Source organism: Emydura macquarii, unplaced genomic scaffold (genome assembly GCF_026122565.2).
Source record: "Emydura macquarii macquarii isolate MOO-44397 ecotype Brisbane River unplaced genomic scaffold, CSIRO-AGI_Emac_v2 contig_2768, whole genome shotgun sequence".
Taxonomy (NCBI): Eukaryota; Metazoa; Chordata; order Testudines; family Chelidae; genus Emydura; species Emydura macquarii.
Genome location: NW_027132905.1, coordinates 30,979,429 through 30,999,733, shown reverse-complemented (window position 1 = coordinate 30,999,733; position 20,305 = coordinate 30,979,429). Strand labels below are relative to the sequence as shown.

The window sequence follows — 20,305 nt, the reverse complement described above, 5'->3', positions numbered from 1 at the left end:
AGGCTAAGCCATTAACAGAATGCCTCAACTGAAATTAGGATAAATATGTTAAAACCCCACAAGAGGTCTCTGAATCACACCCGAGAGGCAAGTCTCTGTTATGAGCCTTAAGCCTTATTGAAGTCTGAACAGACTTCAGCTGTTTTGATAAGTACCAGTACCTGCCCCCCTTTGTCTTACTGGCCCCATAGAGACTTACTCCATACAAATTAGCATTTGAACAAGTATTGTGTCACCACCCATCTTCGAGTGTTAGCCAGGGTCCCTGAAAACCTGATTGTATAATCAAGTGACTCATTGGGCGTGCCTGTGAGGGTGTCTGGTGTGCCCCACTGTGCATTGTGATTGTCTTTCTGTTAAGTATAAACTGTTAATCAAATTCACTATATGATCAACATGTAAATGAACCTAAGCAACCCCTATATAAGTCTTTTGTATCTGGTAGCCAGGTGAAGTACATTTGCCCAGCATCCAGACATGCTGCTTGACTTCCCTATAGCCACCTGGGTTTTCCCTATGGCTATAGTATTCCCCATAGCTATGGTTATGTGATTGTGTGTGTCACAATTAAAGCTGCACCCGATCCAACTCTAAAATGTAGCAGTGTGATTCTTTTCACCGCATTTCCTCTATTTGTTTTTATAACAGGATACATCAGAAAGTATTGTTCTAAGGTGATGCCATTATGCTTTGTTTAACATGGTTATGTAAATCTATGTGATGGATCACAGTCCTCAAACTTGGGCCCAGATGTCCCAACACAGTCCTCACACCCCAGCCAGCAACAAGCAACTCATCAGATTCAGTTGAGAAGGAAGCCAGTGAAACTCTAGCTCACAAAGACCCCCATCCACAAAGCTCCTGATTGGGGGAGATGTCCAACTTACCAAATGGATGGGATGCGCTAACTAAATCAGAAAGAGGCACAGAAAGTTGTCTGAGCAACTAGGTGAATTCCTGGCTGATTGCTACTGTGGACCCTGCATACTTGCCTGAGCCCTGCCTTTCTGCCTGTTCCTGGTTCCTGTTCTCCTTATCCCAGACCCCTCTCTGTTCCTGTTTTCCTGCCTCACTCAAGACTCTGCTCCTATGACCTGCTCCTGATGCTGACTCCAGCTCTGACCTTTGGTTTGGCACTTGACTCTAGCCCTAGCTCTGGTTCCAGGCTCCAGACTCTAACCATTAGGATTAAAAGTCCACACCCCAGTCCCTATAATCTATCATAGAGGATATCCGCATTCTGGATTAAATTTTCTGTGTTTTAGGAAATAAAATTAATCTACAAAACACAGACATACTGATAAGTGGACACTCCCAAAACAGGATACTGCATTTACAATCTTTGGGTCCTTGGGAGGAAAGTATACACCCCGGGACACCAATTACAGAAAGTATTGAAGGATTATACAAAACTACAAACTATTACTAATCTTCTCCACAGTGAAGCAATAACCTGAAATAAATTATATATCAATTGATTAAGGAAGAAAACTGTTGTTCATATGAATCATGTACCCAGCAATTTTTTAAATTATACTTATTTGCCTGTAAATATATCTAATACCTTCTTTCTGAATATTGACCAAATAGAGTCATGATTTTATGGACCTTTATATACCCACACAGAAATTATTAAACTATTGCAATTTCTTTCTGAAGAATGTTAATGGGATTATCTAACTTGAAAAGATATTGGTAGGCAGCCATTTTAAATAATGGCTGCAATGTCATTCTGAAAGCTGAAGAAAAGATTGTACATCTAAAAGGACAGTGACATCTGTCATAGATCTCAGCTCCGGTTTATGTCCCAGATGTAACCAGTCTCTTGGCAGTGACCCTTTTAATGTGCCAAACCCCAAGGGTTCACACAGTTCCTCAAGAGCAGGCCTGTGGGCTCGAGAACTCTGAGACTGAGCCTTCAGGCACCAGTGATCACTATCCTGTCCATGGTTCTCTGCAGCAAATCCAGAAAAACAGACTCCTGCAAAAGGCTTGCACTGTACCTCTTCAGGGTGAAAGACTTTCAGTGAATATTTTCAGCAACAGCAGGCAGCCATTTCAAAACAAGATTACAATTTATTAGTCATCTGACACACACTTTGCAGAAGTCTTTAGGTTAGCAAAGAGAGGGAAAGATTAAGACATAGTCCATCCTGGCCAAGCCAGTGCAAGCTGGCTCTGGATCTCTCCTTTGCCCTCAGTCCCAGGTAAGAGCCCTGTGTTTCTTCAAAAGGCAGCCCTTATTCCAGCCACTTTCTCCTTTGTTCTCTAGCTGAATTCACATGTTTTGCCTAATAGGGTTCCCTGCTGTTAGATGTCAATTGTTCAGTCATCTCATGGTCTTTCTGGATCCTCTATTAATCTGGGTTAGTTCCCACCAGTTCTTTAATGATCCCAGGCAACTGGGAGATGCATATACCTCATATTTCCCATTCTGTTCCAAGTCTCTTTTACATCCACTGAGTAACAATGCTAAGAACAGAAGGAAACCGAGGCACACATAGGCTTCATGAAAATATTACTGAAAATTTCAAATTTGTCACAACATCATTTTCAGAAATTATTCACAAACAGGAAGTTTTCTTAACAAAAGAATAGCAGTTCATAAATTCAGACACTGTCTGAAAATGAAAGAAGGATTTGGGGTACTTTTTAATTTAACAAAAATCTTCAAACAGAGTAACAGTCAGTGACTGTAGAAAAACCATTCCAAAAGTATCTGTTTTAAATCTATTGATTTAAAAGAAAAAAGCCCTTTTAATTTGGGAGCATTTTTTAAAAAGTATACCTCACCAAAAATCTAGCCATGTTCCCTCATGACCTTAATGCATTACTTTCTTCTTTCAATATAAATCTTTGGCTATCTCTTGATATGAAGATGATGTCTGCCAGGGAGAAAGTCACTGATGAGACTTAAGATGGCTGAGGAGTCCAATTCGTGCTCTACAGATTTTTTCCACATATGTGACAGGTGATTTCTTGGAGAAAGCACAGCTGCTGGCCAGGATGCTGTACACTTTCCTTCCTCCTCTGCCATTTCTCAGGCAATTCTCTTCAGAATGGGCTGAGGCTTGATGTATGATGTGACACCATTGCAGTCTATTGCTAGCCAGCTCTTCCCAATATATATAATTGCCTCCCTTCTTAAGATATACTTTCAAGGTGTCTTTGTAGCATTTCCTCTCTCCTCAATGGGTCCCCTTTCCATAACTAAGTTGAGAAAAGAGAACTTGCTCCATAAAATGAGTATCAAACATGACACAATGACCAGCCCAGCAAAATCTTCACCTCAACACTGGTGATGTTAGCTGCAGAGAGAATGCTGCCATTGGTGTGATGGTCTTCCCATCTGATATGGAGAATCTTCCTAGGGCAGCACTGTTGGTATCACTCCAGACACTTAAGATGGCTTTGATATGTCACACATTTCTCACACTATAAAGAAGAGTGGTCTACTGCATTGTAGAACAAGATATTAGTTTCCATCTGCAGATCTCTATCAATAAAGACACAACAGAGCAATTTCCAAGGATACCCTGGCACATGTTCGATCTCCTCATCAAGATTGGCTGTCTGGGAGAGGTGACTACCAAGATAAGGGAAATGCTCAACATTTTCCAGGGGTTCACCACCAATGACAATTTCTGGGAGAAGGGGGGCAACTTGTGCTAGAGCGGGCTTGTGGAACACTGTAGTCCTCCCAATGTTGAGGTAAAGTCCTAGGCTATGGTAGGCACCTGAGAAGAGATCTAGGGTGGATTGCAAGTCAATCTCGATGTGTGTGAAGATAGCACAGTCATAATCATACTGAAAGTTGGTAATAACAGTCCTGGTGACCTTAGTTTTAGAATGGAGATGCCACAGATTGAAAAGCTGACCATCCATGTGATACTCAACCTCAATTCAAGAGGAAAGGTGGTTACAAATAAGAATAAAGGTTACAGCAAGATAGATGAAGAAAACAGTTGGGGCAATAACACAGCCCTGCTTAACACCAGTACAGATGGTGAATGTGTCCATCTCTAACCCATTACAGGGGATGATGGCAGTCATTCCATCATGAAGTACACTGAGAACACGAATTAACTTCACAAGACAACCAAACCTAGACAACACCTTCCATAATGCTTCCCGACTGATGTAATCAAAGGCCTTAATTAGGTTAACAAATGCCATTAGCAATGGCTGGTGCTGTTCTCTACATTTCTCTTGGATCTGTTGTGCAACTAAAACCATGTTGGTGGTTCCCTGGGATGGTCTGAAACCACATGGGGATTCCAGAAGGATTTGGCAAGAGGGAGGAGACGGTTCAAAAGGATGCAAGTAAGGATCTTCCCAGCAATGGAGAGGAGGGCAATATCTCGGTAATTCCCACACGTTGATGTGTCCCACAATTTTAGCATTCTTTAGGTCCAGTGGAATTTTCTCATTAACCCAAATTCTAACTAGAAGTTGATGAAGTTTTTGCACAAGTGCTATTCCACCAGCTTTGAAGACCTCCCACAGAGATGCCATCTTGGCCTGGCACCTTGTTGTTTCTAATCTGAATGATGGCACACCAAACTTCCTCAGAAGAGGAGGGGTCAGCAGGCGATTCTATTATTGGATGCTGAGGAATGGACTCAATGGTAGCAGATGAGACTTCAGATTCTCAGTTCAATAGTCTCAAAATGCTCCTTCCAACATAGCTTGAGGGCTACATTGTCCTTAAGAAGGATGGAGCTGTCTTGGGATCACAAAGGGGTTATGCCATTTGAACTTGGCCTGCAGATGGCTTTCATTGCTTGAAAAAAACTTTCCATGTCATGTTGATCAGTAAAACTCTAGATCTCCATTTAATATAAATATGGTCCTGAATGTTCTGTCATTTATGGTCAGTTTTTAATACCTACCCTTAATGGAAGGAATAAGAGAATGATACAATTTCTTTTTAATTTACAAAGTCACAGTTTTTTTTCCTAAAACTTTCCAGCACCAAAATCCCATAAAGTTTTAAAATGACATTCTATATCTATAAATATACATTAATCTTCATGATCTTTAACTTACTGCCACTTGCAGCTTCTACAGCAAATTAATATTCAGCCCAATTCTTCTCTCATACTCCATGTTTCTTTTCATTACATAACTCCATTAATTTCAGGAATAAATTAAAGGAGATCAGGACCATTATTATGACAGTTTATACCAATTACGGCAGAATGTGACTGGTGTGATTTCAGAGCAATCCTAATATCTGAAAACATTTTAATTCCTTCAAATACAATGCCAAAGTATTTAATCTTCTTTCTGAAATAAATTACACAACAAGAAATAACTATTTTTTATAGCAAAATATTTGAAAAGACAGTTGTGTGAAGGTCAACCAATGATTGTCTCACATTTGCTCTGGTTATATCTCCAATCACCAGCTCCAAACAAGAAAAAAAACAGTAATTTAAAGCTATTTCTTCCCTTGGCATTTCTCTGCTGAATTTTTCTAGTATTCTAATATTTTAATCAATAAATATTTGCATGTTGCACAGTTTTAAGTTTATGTAGAAGTAGAAAATTATTAATCTGCTTATATTATGCAATGGAGGATAACTTTAGAACAATAAATATCATGATAATTATTATTGCGTCTTCAAAGATGCAATTGTCAACCACAAATCTCTACAACTCTATATGATTTTTCAGTAACTATGTCAACATTTAAATTTCCTATAATTGCGACTAACAGTAACTGATACAACATCTACTCATGTTTAAAGCTAAAGTATACATAATAATTCATCAGAAAAACAATTTAGGGCATTGTCCTCATAAAAAATATTTCAGCTATTTACCTTTCCCCATTAAAATTTCCACTGAAACTATTCAATTAAAGTACTCCAACGAATGTGATGTTGAAAGGACTAGGACTATTGATAGAGATGAGTGAGAGGGAACATGAAAGCAGCATATAACATAATGATTATACAAACAAATATCAGTGAAAAATTCTGGTTTATCACTTACCATAATACAAGAACAAGGGGAAATTCAATTAACTGAGGAGAAAATAATTTAAAATTGATAAAACAGAACACATTTAACACCATATATTATCGATTTGTGGAGCCTCAAGACACTGAAGCGACCAAAAGCTTCGAGAGAAACAATAAAGGATTAAAGGTGTGTCTAGATAATTTAAAGTTACAATTAGTTTAGAAAGAATAAAATACAATTAAGAGCTATTAAAACCTAATGTTTCATGACATAAACCAACATTTATGTGCCAGGAGTTCATTTATAGGCCAATTTATCCCGTAATTGCCCATTATGGAGATTCCCTGAACCTTCCTCACAAGCATATCTAACCGGTCACATTCGGAGACTAAATACCATACAGAACAACCGTTCTAATCCACTATATATATTAATAATGTTGAAACTGTCCTCCTATATGCAATAGAACGGGAAAATAGCTTAAAAAGCAACACAACTTACTTTAATTTCTTCAATTGTATCAAAATACATTAAGGAAATAACGTAATTTTTTTTTTTTTTTTTTGAAATGCACAAAAAATATAAAACAAATTCGTGAAACTCACCTGGCCAGATACATTTGGTGTAAGTATCTGTCCCTTCCCGCCCTCCCCATTCTCCGAGGAGTGAGGGAAATTGGGGCTGAAAACCATCAGGTCATTCTTGGCGATGCCTTCCCCTACACACAAGTTCCGGCTCTGGCGCTGGCAATAGGACCAACTCCCCACTTCGCTTGGTTTCCCAGACCCGTACATCACTTCCGGACCCGGATGGCATCTCAGACCGACATACACGATAATCACCAGCACAAACAGACTGGACACCGAGCAAATGGCGATGATTAAAGACACGTTCATGTCAACCAAGGGCCCTTTGCTCCCGCCCGTCTGCCTCGAGTCCCATTTCACGGCCCGGGGACTCTCCACCAGGGACACGCTGACAGTGGCTGTCGCTGACATCGCCGGCTCCCCATGGTCCTTCACCACGATCACGAGTGTCTGGCTGGGGCCGTCCGCCTGCTCCAAAGCCCGCGTGGTGCTGATCTCCCCGCTGTACAGACCCACCCGGAAAGGCCCCGCGGTCCTGGGCTCCTGCACCTCGTAGCAAAGCCACGCGTTGTAGCCAGAATCCGCATCCACGGCTCGGATCTTGCCCACCACGTGCCCTGCGCCGGCCGACAGCGGAACCAGCTCGGTCACGGGAGAGCCGCGGCCGGAGGGGGGCGGGGACACCGCGGGCGCGTTGTCATTTTCATCCAGGATGAAGAGCTGCAGAGTCACGTTCCCGCACAAGGAGGGAAACCCGGCGTCCCTCGCGCTCACCTGGAACTGGAGCACTTGCAGCTCCTCGTAGTCAAAGGGCTGCAGGGCATAGATGTGCCCGCTCTCCGAGTGCACTGAGATGTAGCTGGAAAGGGGCTTGTCTCGGACACTGCTCTCCAGCACCGAGTAGCTCACAAAGGCGTTTTCCTTCAGGTCGGGGTCCGAGGCGGACACGGTGAAGAGATGGGCCCCGGGCGGGTTGTTTTCCTTCACAAACACCGTGTAAAGGGGCTGAAGGAAAGCAGGGGCGTTATCGTTCACATCCGCGATCGGCACCAAAATGCTGCTGGTAGCCGAGAGAGACGGGGCCCCTTCGTCTCTGGCTGTCACCACGATGTTATATTCAGACACGCGCTCCCGGTCCACGGCTTCCGCCAGCACCAGCGAGTGATAATTCTTAAAGGTGGAGACGAGTTTAAAGGGCACGTTCGGGGAGATGGAGCAGGTGACTTTGCCATTGTCTCCCGAGTCCCTGTCAGAGACGCTGAGAAGAGCCACCACTGTCCCCGGGGGAGCGTCCTCCGGAACCGGCAGAGAAAGGGAAGTCACCGCCAGCACCGGGGCGTTATCGTTCACGTCTATAATATGCAACAAAATACGGCACTGTCCAGTCATTGGCTGGTGACCTTTATCTTGAGCGTCAACTCGTATTTCATATAAATGAGCGTTCTCGTAATCCAGGTTTCCTTTCACTCTGATTTCACCGGTATCCGAATTTATGTTAAACATCGCTTTTGCACTGGGAGGCACAAAATTACCAAACGAATACGAAATGTTCTTGTTAGTTCCTTCATCCAAATCCGTGGCGTTGAGTTTCATTACTAATGTCCCATTAGCTGCATTTTCTAATACAGTTACCTCATAAACCGACTGATTAAATGTAGGCGCATTATCATTGACATCCAGCACAGTGATCATCAATTGAACTGTGCCGGCGAGCTCCGGTTTGCCCCCATCATTAGCGGTGAGTAATAAATTCTGCACAGAGGTTTCCTCTCTGTCCAGAGATTTCTTTAACACAAGCTCTGCTAATGTATTGTGGTCATTTCTCATTTGTACATCTAGAGTAAAATATTCATTTGGGCTCAGTTTGTAAGTTAGCAGAGAGTTTGCACCAATATCTGCGTCAGACGCGCCCTCTAGTGGGAAACGCGAACCCGGTAGTCTTGATTCTAAAATGAACAGATTTAATTCATCTATAGGGAACACAGGAGCATTGTCGTTTATGTCCTTTATCTCCACTTCCACATGAAACACCCTCAGCGGTTTGTCCACGATCACCTCTAGGTCAATGGCGCACAGCGGGCTCTGGCCGCACAGCTCTTCCCTGTCTATCCGCGAATTAACAAACAAAACGCCGGTCTGCAAATTTACCTCAAAATAGTCTCTCCTGCCTTCGGAGACCATCCGGAACAGCCGAGACACCAGCTCCGCGACCTCCAGCCCCAGGTCCTGGGCCAGGCGGCCCACAAAGGTGCCGTGTTTGGATTCCTCCGGCACGGAATAACGGACCTGGCCGCTCCCCACCTCCCAGGCCGCGTGTAACAGAACCAAACGCAGCAGCTGCCTGGTTACCAGGGAGTCTCTCCGGAAAAGAGCCATTGCGGACGCCTATTTCTTCGAATATACAGCAAAATCAGACTAAATGTGTAGCCTCTGGAAATTGGTAGTTTAATTCCAATGCCACGATGTTGCCGTCCTCCTGAACCCCTGATTGACTGCGTATGCAATCACAGCAGGAGCAGTTTTTATTTTTTATTTATTTATTTATTTATTTTGCCTTACAATTCCTTTTTAGGTGAAGAGTGACATCATGTGGCTTATTGTGTAAATTACATATTTCCCTCCTACAGAAAATACTTTGTTTCATAATTGCCAGCGGTATTTTGTTTTTCCATGTATTTCCTTTTATGCCATATTTTGTTGGGATAAAAGGTGAGTAATTGAGAGATATAGAACATGTAGATTAAAGAGAAGTGCATTGCCTTCATCATTAACAACAGCAACAAAAGAAGTTCCACTAAGAAAGGCAGATTATATTTAGTTGTACAAGAGACCTGACACAATATAAATGTAAGCCTTTGCACATTAATCATATAATTAAACTGTTGTTCATAATCAAAACACTTACCACTTCACTTGGCAGGGAGATCAAGGGCTGATGTGACAAATGAGCCTTTTGAAAACTGAGGCTGGAATTTTCGAAGGAGAGTTATGTGCCTAACTTTCATTGCATTTCAATGGGATTTAGGAGGCTCTCTCGCTTCTGAAAACCCCAACCTGAATTTTACTCTTAAATTTAAAATTCACCTTTGGCTGCTTTCAGACAGTCCATGAGTCTGAGGTTCACATATAATCTCAGCCCCATGATCCCCACTTTATTGTCATCAACTTTTCCTAATTATAATAACTGCATATACCTAGACTATGGATCCAATCTGTGATAGAATGTCTTGACTTTTTCACTATATACATTATATCAGACCTGTTCCTGGTCCCACATGGGACAAGATAGATGAGGAGTTTAACTAATTCAAAGTAGGTATCTAAAGCTGAAGGTTGTCTGTAGATAGCCTCATTTTCTTATAAGTGATAAGCTGAACTGTCCCCGTCCTTTTAATCTCTCATATGGAAGCTGTTCCGTACCCCTAATCATTTTTGTTACTCTTCTCTGTACCTTTTCCAATTGTAATACATCTTTTTGGAGATGGGATGACTAGAACTGCATGCAATATTCAAGGTATGGATGTACCATAGATTTATATAGTGCCATTATGATATAACTATCCTGAGTAATTTTGTATCATCTGCAAATTTTGCCACCTCACTGTTCACCTCCTTTTACATATCATTTATGAATATATTGAACAGCACTGATCCCAGTACATATCACTGGGGGACACCACTATTTACCTCTCTCCATTTATGCCTACCCATTGTTTCCTGTCTTTTCACCTGTTATAGATCCATGAGAGAACCTTGCCTCTTATCCATGACTGCTTACTTTGCTTAAGAGCCTTTGGTGAAGGACCTTGTCAAAGGCTTTCTGAAAGTCCAAGTACACTATTTCCAGTGGATCACCCTTGCCCACTTGGTTGTTGACTTCCCCTCAAAACATTCTAATAGCTTGGTGAAGCATGATTTCCCTTTACAAACGCCATGTTGACTCTTCCCCAAAAAATCATGTTCAGCTATGTGTCTAATGATTCTCTTCTTTACTATAGTTTCAACAAATTTTCTTGATACTGAAGTTAGGCATACCAGCCTATAATTGCCAGGATCACCTCTAGAACCTTTTTAAAAATTGGCGTCACATTAGTTATCCTCCAGTCATCTGGTACAAAAGCTGATTTAAATGATAGGTTACATACCACAGTTAGTAGTTCTGCAATTTCATATTTGAGTTCTTTCAGAACTCTTGGGTGAATATCATCTGGTTCTGGTGACTTATTACTGTTTAATTTATCAATTTGTTCCAGAATCTCTTCTATTGACATCTCAGTCTGGGACAGTTCCCCAGATTTGTCATGTAAAAAAAAATCCCCACACCTGAGCCAACTCCTTCACATCCTCTGCAGTGAAGACAGATACAAGGAATTCATTTAGCTTCTCCTCAATGGCTTTGTCTTCCTCGAGTTCTCCTTTAACACCTGGATTGCACAGGGGCCTCACTGATTATTTCGCAGACTTACTGCTTCTGATGTACTTTTTAAAGTTTGCTGTTTGTTTTTGAGTCTTTTGCTAGTTGCTCAACAAATTCTTTTTTGGCCTGCCTAATTATACTTGACATCCCAGAGTTTTTGCTCCTTTTTATTTCCTCAGTAGGATTTAACGTCTGATTTTTACAGGATGTCTTTTTGCCTCTAACCACTTTTTACTTTGTTCTTTAGTCATGGTTGCATTTTTTTGGTCCTCTTACTGTGTTTTTTAATTTGGGGTATACATTTCATGAGCCTCTATTATGGTGTTTTTAATACGTTTCCATGCAACTTGCAAGCATTTCACTTTTATGATTGTTCCCTTTAATTTCCATTTAACTAGATTTCTCATTTTTGTATTGTTCCCTTTTCTGAAGTTAAATGCTACTGTGGTGGGCTTCTTTGGTGTGTCTCCCCTGACACACACACATTAAATTTAATTATATTATAATCACTATTACCTCGCAGTTCAGCTATATTCACATGTTAAAGCAGATCCTGTGCTCCACTTAGTACTAACCAGAGATGCCTTTCCTCTTGCAGGTTCCAGGACTAGCTTCTTCAAGATACAGTCATTTATGGTATCAAGAAACTTTCTCTGGGGTCTTTATCTCAGGATCCACCGAGGCCACTGAGAAAATCCAGACGTCAGGACAGTTAATCTCCGGCACATAGACAGTACAAGAGGCTGCTTCGAAGATGGGGGCGTTGTCATTTACATCCGAAATTCTCACTGGGAGGGTTTCCCTGCTAGGCGGAGGAGGGGAGCCGCAATCCCGGGCTACGATAGTGATGTTGTACTCGGCGGCCCCCTCTTTGTCCAAAGCGCCGCTGGTCACCAAGGAGAAGTAATTTTTTTCAGCAGAGACCTCAGTTGAAACAGTACGTTCTGAAGAGTGTGGCGGCTTCTTTTCCCATGTCCCGGAGCCCTAGTCCGTGACACCGAACAGACACACAGTCGTCCCAGCTGGAGTGTCTTTCCCGATAAGGTTAGAAAGTGAATTTGCCGTCACTACTGGGACATTGTCATTGCTATCCACAGCCTTTACAAGAGCCGTGAGATGGGATGCCAAAGGCAACTGACCTCGCGGTCGCGAGTGTGTCCTTCCAAATCATATTCTTCACCTTTTTCATAATTCCATTCCACCCTCATCTCCCCATTATCAGGATCGACAGAAACCTTTTCCGAACGTAGACTGCAGGGTTGCTGACAAAAATATACTCTAGCCTTCCATTACCTCCTCCATCTAATTCGGTGCCATTCAGTTAATAACCAGGGCGCTTTTGTCCACTAGGCTGACAGTGTAGAGGTTTTCATCAAATACAGGGGCGTTATTGTTAGAATCCAGTACAACGATACTCATATGCAGGGTGCCAGATCTAAAGGGAGCCCCGTTGTCGTTAGATGTTATTGTTAGATTGTGAGTAGACCCTTTTTCTCTCCTTCCAGTGGTTCTTCCAATATTACAATTCGGACTGGACTACGCTCTCCACGATTCTCTACTTTCAGAGCAAAGTATGTATTTCCCCTAATCTCATATATGGTCAAAGAATCAGTACCTCTATCAGGATCTTGAATCTACTGTAGGAAATACAGTGCACACTAAAACAGATACATCCACTGGAAAACAGTACCTCATTTTGGGGAAAATGTTGAGAAATCATCATATATATCCAGGATTTCTAGTTCCACGTAATGCATTGCAAGAGGATTTTCAAACACAATCTCAAATTTCAGGGCACAATATACTGTCTGCCCACACAGCTCTTCTCTGTGGTCATTTTCTCAGTGACACTCAGGACGCCATTCTGCATTTTCATCTCCATAAATTTTCTCTTTGTTCCTGACACAATCCGCAGCCTGCGAGCTGGCAGGTTTCTGATATCCAGTCCCAGATCATCGGCAATATTCCCTATAAAAACACCAGGCTCCAGTTCTTCAGAAACTGAGTAGCGAGCCTCTCCAGCGACAGACACACAGAACCAGAGTGCAGTAAATAGGGCTCTGAAATACCAGCCTGGAGTCCGACATCTTAGCTTGTTTCTGTTCTTCATAGTAACGGCTTCAGAAATGTTTCGCAATAAGATCATTTCTCAATGGTTCACTATGTTGTGCAATAAAATAAAGAAATAATTAAAACATATGGATACTTTTCCTTTGAAATACCTTTGTTTTACCTTTCTCTCTGTTTACTCGTGTGGTGAGCGTTGTCTTTAAATGATTTGCCTTGCTGACTGCATTGTGAAAGGGAACAATTATCTATCCTTGTCCGTAACTGTGGACCACAGCGACATCTTGAGTCTAAACCAAAAATTGCTCTAGATGAATTGCAACTTCATACAAAACCTCTATTTAAGAACATGCTCCGTAAAACATGTAATAGCTTTAATACTTCTGCTTTTATGTAATCCTATAACACTAAATTTTTGTATAAAATGTTCTAAAATATATCAATTAACACTTTATATAATATGTAAATATAAATAATTTAATTACACCCAGAATAAAGTCCTGCATGTGGTTTCATTGAGCAGAAAGTTTGCTCCTGTCCTAGGAAAAACATCTGTCCCCAGAAAAGATAACTGGCTTTTATAGCAGCCACTATAATTAAGGAACTATGCACACAATCTTGCTTCATGTTCAAATGGATCAAGCAACCCCGCACCGCAAGTGAACACTCTTTTGGGTATGCCCCTCTGTCTCATGATTTCCTTTTGACTATTTATGAAAGGCACCGTCTGATAGCGCCTGCAGAGAGTGAATTCGAGAGGCGATTCACAGTTCTGAAGTTGGGTAGACACCGATAAATAATATGTTCATCCAGCGCTTTCTTAGAAAGAGATTTTACATTGTATAGATGCGAGTTATTTATTTATTCTGATACTTGGTTATAAAGTATAAAGACTTAATTAAACTAATCCAGGTAATTAAAATTAATTAAACGAACCCATTTTATCCTGTTTAACTAAAAGTATGATCTACTTATTAAGAATAAAATGAATGGTTAACATTAATTTCACTGAAGCCCGACTATATTTACAGTTGATGTGAAAAACACTGGATTTGTTAGGGTCTTGTTCTGAATGTTATTTGGATGCACAAACTGGATATTACAATTTGAGTCGTTACAGAAAAGCATATTTATCGGAACAGAATCACTGAAAGTGTAGATCAAATCAAACTTCCCTTTCACAAGAAACACTCCAAACTTTGAAGTGAAAGATAAATGTAGGAATATTATTTAAGCTACAAACACATATTTCCTGTTGATTCTGCTGCACTTGTAGGATGTCGCTATAAGATCAGATTCTGTAATTTAAAAAACAAGGGAAAATATATAGGTCTTGACCAAGTTATAATATGTACTCTTACTTCTGGGTCCATTTTCTTTTAATATCCTTATGCTCCTTATCTATTGCTGATGATCTCATATATTTTGATAAGTGAAATATTTTTAAAACTGGATATCAATACTTACAATTTAATATTTAGTTGTTGACAATGGGAGTTTGTCTCATTACGCATTAGTTATCATCATATGCAGAGAAGTTAGAAAAATACCATAAACCTATTATTATATATTTATTAAATGTTTATTTATATACTACCTACACTAAAAGTACCCTATTATCTACAAAAGGTTACACTTCATCCCCTCTTTGTTAAGAAACTAAGATATCTTACAAACCAAAAGGAGAAAGCAAAGCTTTACTCAAAACTCTTGACTGAACTAGAGGTTTCCCTCATAATCAGAAACTTCCTGATTTCGGGCAGTAATGCACAGTCAGGGAGCAAAGGTTAAAAAACCTGAGACCTGGAAAACCCTGCTATCTCTGGGAAGCGGAGTTCTAGCCTCTGAGGCCTGGTTTACATTAAAGAGTTTTGTCAACCAAAGTAAGCTTTCATTGACAAAACAGTGCTGGTGTACACACTGCAATCACTCATACACTCACACTCACACATCCTCCGGCTGAATCAACTGCCCTGGTTTTTTTGACAAAATAAAACCACCTCAACGAGAGGCATAGAGCTTTTATTGACAAACTTTTATTGACAAAATGTCTGTGCAGACACCAACCCTGGTTGTGTCATGGGAAATGGCCTTGAGGAACTGTCCCACAATGCCCATCCTGACCACTCTGGCCATCAATTTGAACTCTGCTGCCCTTCAGCCAACTGACACATTCCCTCTTTAAAGTCCTGCGATTTTTTAATTACATTTCCTTCTCGGTTGGTGTGGAGAGCTCACATCACATCTTCCCAGCTGACCATGGTGGCTCCACGCACCAAATGCTCTCCTGCTTGGAGCACACTGGAACTGCTGGATGTGACCAGCATTTGGGGTGAGTCAGCCATGCAGTCTCGGGTCCACTCTAGTTATAGGAACTCTTATACCTACAGCCAGATTTTTCAGGCCATGACTGAGAAGGGCTATGAATGAGACATGCTGCAGTGCTGAGTGAAAATCAAGGAGCTTCAGCAGAGCTACCAGAAGGCCAGGAAGGCAAACTGTCACTCTGGTGCAGAGCCAAAGAGCTGCCACTTCTCTAAGGAGCTGGAAACCATCCTCAGCGGCAACCCCACCTCCACCCCCAGGACACCCATGGATACCTCCACAGCCCTGGGACCAGCGCCGGAATCAACCCTGATAATTAAGTCATTGATGAGGAGGTAGAGTTGGAGGATGATCCAGAGATGGGAACCAGTTTGTTTGGTGAGGTGGGGAGTCAGAAGCTCTTCTTAACCCAGAAGCCAGTGTCAGCCCTTCAGCTCTGGTGTGCCAGATGCAGGACAGGGGTGCTCAAGTAAGTGGTTTTTGTTTTTTGTTTTTTTTAATTGGATGCTGCTTGTGTGTATGAGGTTAAAAACTGTCCTTTGTTTTTTTGTGTTATAGAAGTGTTTGAAGGGATAGAAATGCACAACAGTAGATGCATTTGCATTTCCTTCCCTTCTTCAGTGAGGCAGTGTGATGGAAAAGTGTGTTAAGGCATGCCAAAATTTCACAGGATTCCCCCAGAGAGATCTCAAGAAAACTTTCCTGGAGATACTGCCAAATCCACTGCCAAAGGTTCCTTGGCAGAGCAGCTTTGTTCCTTCCATCCTTGAAGGAAACTTTGCTGCACTAATTGGCAATCACTTGGGCAGGGACCAAAGCAGCACACATGCGAGCAGCATAGGGACCCAGTTTGAAGCTGCTTGCATGGAGGAGATGCACCCTAGCATCCCTGCTTATTCTGAAGAATGACATATCAGCTTCTATGGCCCCTGCCTGTGGGAAATGGTGGCACAATTTACAGTTTTATCCTTCTTGACCTCAAGACCCCAAACAACCTTCCACCCATAATCTCTTATCCAGGTTTATGGCCCCCTCCCTCTCTGGGAAAAACTCACCATGCCTTGCTTCACCGTAGAGCTGTATGCTTGCCAGGGGACAGTGAGAGACAGGTATATTTAACAGTAATGCATTAGTGCTGTTATTGCACTCACAATAATGTTACTGTTCCTTGTTTACTGTGCTTCTACAGATGTGGCCTTGGTGGTCAAACATCCAAAACCTGCCGAACCACTGCAGCTGATAAGAAAAAGACCTCAGAGGAGCTAAGAAGAGATGTTCCAAGAACTCCTCCATTCGACTGAGGCAGACAAGAAAGAAAAAAAGGGCATGGAGACCCATGGATTGCCAGGACAGAAAGGAAAACCAGGAATGAGTGATGGCAGGTCATGAGCACATGATAAAAGCCATGGAGGAACAAACGGAGATGCTAAAGTCGCTAATGATGCTGTAGACTGAAATCATGTGTGCTTGCTCCCCTTTGCAGTCAATGCAGAACTGCTAACCGTGCCCTCCACAGACTCCACCCACACATGCCTACCAAAATTCTGGGTCTGTCTCAGTACCCTTTTCACTCCACCCCTTCAGACAGCTACCAGAACAATAGCTGGACTTATACCCAATTGTGATAGCTCACACTGCCCCTCACTGCTTTCTCCCCTTCAGCCTTGTTTTTGTGTTTGTTGTCAATTACTGTTATTTAATAAAGACATAACATTTGAAGAATAAGCACTCTTTATTTTTTTCTTGCACACACTGGTTGCACCTCTCATTGATACGCAGTGCAATTTGGATAGCAGTCAGCATGACACATTGCTGTTTACAAAAACACCTTATTGGGGCTCATTGTGAGAAGAGTGCCTCTAGGCATTCCTGATTCAAATGGCCCCCTGTTGTGCCCCTCTAACAGCCCTGGCATCAGGTTGCTCATAGTCACCCACATGGTGATCTGCCACCGTGCTCCAAATAGGGACAAATTTTCACCCTTAGCTTCACATAAATTATGGAGCACACAGCAGGCAGCTATAACCATGGGAATATTGTCCTCATTGAGGTCTAACCTACCATAAAGGCACCTTCAGTGAGCCTTTAATCTGCCAAATGCACATTTAATGGTCATTCAGCACCTACTCAGCCTGTTATTGAAATGCACCTTGCTGCTATCTGTTGAAACAGGGTTTTTATAGGCTGTAATGACCCATGGCCACATTGGAAAGTGTATGTATAAGGGGAAAATTATGTTTGTTAAAAGATAGAGAAATAAAGAAGTAAGAAATTAATGATGTACGTTTTATCAGGGAACATAGCAGTGTCGACACAAAGAATCCCAGACAAGGCCACAGTTTAGTAAATAAAAAATCTATATACAAAATCAGGCTGCCCGACTGTGACCTGGAACAGGCATGAATAAGGCGCGTGATAAAAAAGTCCTAACCAAGGAAAAGATTAGCAGGGGAATTTGGAACATTTGAGAAAAACAACCCCTAATAAGGAATCGGATGTATAGGCAGGAATGGAGATATAAGGGGTGTCAACCAAGTCAACCTTCAGAGAAGGTACAGGAGAAGCACTCTTCCCACGGATGACTTGATCACCCGATCCACATCTCTCCGGCTCATCGTGTTGTGCAAAAAGAAGCACTTGGAACTGTTTCAAGGGGAAAAGGCAGTATGTCACATTTATTACCAGAAACTAAATTAATAACTATCTTAAGCCTATGTACACACACACACACACACGCCCAAACACACCAGGAAATGTTCTGTAGTTATATAGCTACCAGTCCTGATCATGGCTTGAGGTCGTAGCTTGGGTCCGTTGCTGGAGTTCATGGCTCATGGCAGCTACCTGGCCAGGGAAGCTGGGCACGAGGAGAGCGGGGTCTTTGTCGGGCACGCACCGACGCTCTTCTTTCATGGTGTGCAGAACATTACTCCCCCCGCCCCCAAAGCCTTGCAATCTCACCCAGTCTTTTATAGATTTTTTACTTCGGTGCAAACTTATGAGTTTGGCTGTGTTGCATCACTTCTCTGTGACCGTTGATTGCCGGACAATAGCAGACGTGACTTTCAGCTCATTCTTGGTGTCTTGATTAAGTTTTTCTTTTGTTTTCTGGGGTGGATTCTTCTTTTCCTTTTTAGGGATGTGTTCGCACTCTTCAGCCGTTAGGGTGGACTCCACACTTCATCAGGACAAGCTGGCACTTTGGGTCTGATTCACACATACATACACCCTGCATTCACACTTTGTTCAAATAAGGTTACCTATTCATCTAAAAGTTTAGAAAGAGTTTTGTACAAGATGGAATGCATTTGGTCCAAATGGGGTTTTACATTTACAATATGGAGTATGGCTGAGAGGAGTTCAAATGTTACAGACAGAATTGTGAGATGGTGATTATACATTCTGGGTATGAAGGGTTGGAAACAACTTTAATAATAATATCATATAGAGGTTGACACAAATAAGGGTATGAATGAACAAAGCTATGAATTAATCTACGAACAAAGCTATGAATGAATCTACAGGGTTACAATTTTATTCCTACAATCATATCCTTGGGGTCGTCAGTATCAAAGAAAAGAAAAACAAGAAAAGCAGGATCCAGAAAGCTAGCTATAAGGCCAGGGATGTGGTGGCAACTACTTTTCCTGATAACGTATATCTTTGCTTATGTGTATAGTCAGTGTATTTGCCAATATTTGAAGTCTAATGTCACTTGCATACCGGGGGTAATTGTTTTAACCACCAGCGTTGTAACAGCGATAGGAACAATATTGGTGATATTGTTTATGTTTTGTGTGTTTTATTTGTATACTTAGAGTGTGTAAGAGAATTAAAGAAATAATTTGTGGTAATAGAGGAAACAATATAATAAAATAATTAATTGAATTGTTTAAACAAACTGACTTGGACTCTGTCTTAAACCCAATCCGTAAAAGAACCCAGTGAACGACCCACCCTTACTTGGGTTTGGTAATTCCACTGACACTATCCAGGTTGCCCATATAAGGTTTCATGAGCCATGGCATTAAGTAGTAGGCTGGGTCTCCCAGGATTACTATGAGAATTTCACCATTCCCCTTTGGAGTCCCTGCTTGCAGTTTTCTGTACAGGCCAGTGTTCCTGAAGATGTGTGCATCATGCACCTTCCCTGACCAACCCACATTGATGTCGGTGAAATGCCCAAGATGATCCACAAGCACCTGCAATACATTGAGAAGTATCTCTTTCAGTTTATATACTCCGTTGCAATATATTTTGGGGCCAAAATTGGAATGTGTGCCATTTATCACCCTGTCACAGTTAGAGAATCCCATTACTGTGAAAACATCCATTATTTCATGAACATTGCCCAGAGTCACAGTCCTTCATAGCAGAATGTGATTAATGACCCTGCACGCTTGTGAAAACACAATGCCAACAGTGGACTTCCCCACTCCAAACTGATTAGTGACCAACCAGTAGCAGTCTGACGTTGCCAGCTTCTCCACCAAGTCACCATGAAGTCTCCATGCACTTCTCCACCAAGAGGGCAGCTCTCATTCTGGTGTCCTTGCACTGCACGGCAGGGGAAAGCTCTGCACAGAGTTCCATGAAGGTGGCTTTGCACATTCAGAAGTTCTGCAGTCACTGCTCATCATCCCAGATCTGCATAATGATGCAATACCACCACTCAGTGCTTGTCTCAGGCACCCAAAATTGGCAGTTCACCCTGTGCAGATGCTCCCTGAATGCAAACTGTAATGTGGTGCTGTTTGTTTGCATGACACACAACAGGTCAGGCTTCTCAGATTCCAGTTCCGATTGGGTGGTCATGATATACTGCACAACCAGCCGTGGTGTGTTCAGAACACTGACAGCAACAGTGGAGAACAGTGCAGGATCCATCCTTTCTGATACAGATGGTGGGCACTCAGGAAACTGGGGCTGTTGAAAAATG

The 20,305-nt window shown here is 41.9% G+C and overlaps 1 protein-coding gene across 1 annotated transcript; it reads right to left on the bottom strand.

Moving 5' to 3' along the window:
• Positions 1-5,996: 5,996 nt before the first annotated feature.
• LOC137165196 (protocadherin alpha-8-like) lies at positions 5,997-9,022 on the bottom strand. Its single transcript, XM_067566361.1, has 2 exons — positions 6,576-9,022; positions 5,997-6,032 (listed from the first exon to the last, which is right to left on the bottom strand). The coding sequence occupies exons 1-2, from the start codon at positions 8,931-8,933 to the stop codon at positions 5,997-5,999; spliced, it is 2,394 nt and encodes a 797-aa protein (XP_067422462.1). The 5' UTR covers positions 8,934-9,022.
• Between the last annotated feature and the right edge of the window lie 11,283 nt (positions 9,023-20,305).

Excerpts from the sequence above, each read along its gene's own strand:
- LOC137165196 (XM_067566361.1), bottom strand. The coding sequence starts at position 8,933 with ATGGCTCTTTTCCGGAGAGACTCCCTGGTAACCAGGCAGCTGCTGCGT. Across the intron at positions 6,033-6,575 it reads CACCAAATGTATCTGGCCAG|TTAATTGAATTTCCCCTTGT; the intron begins GTGAGTTTCACG and ends TTTTCTCCTCAG.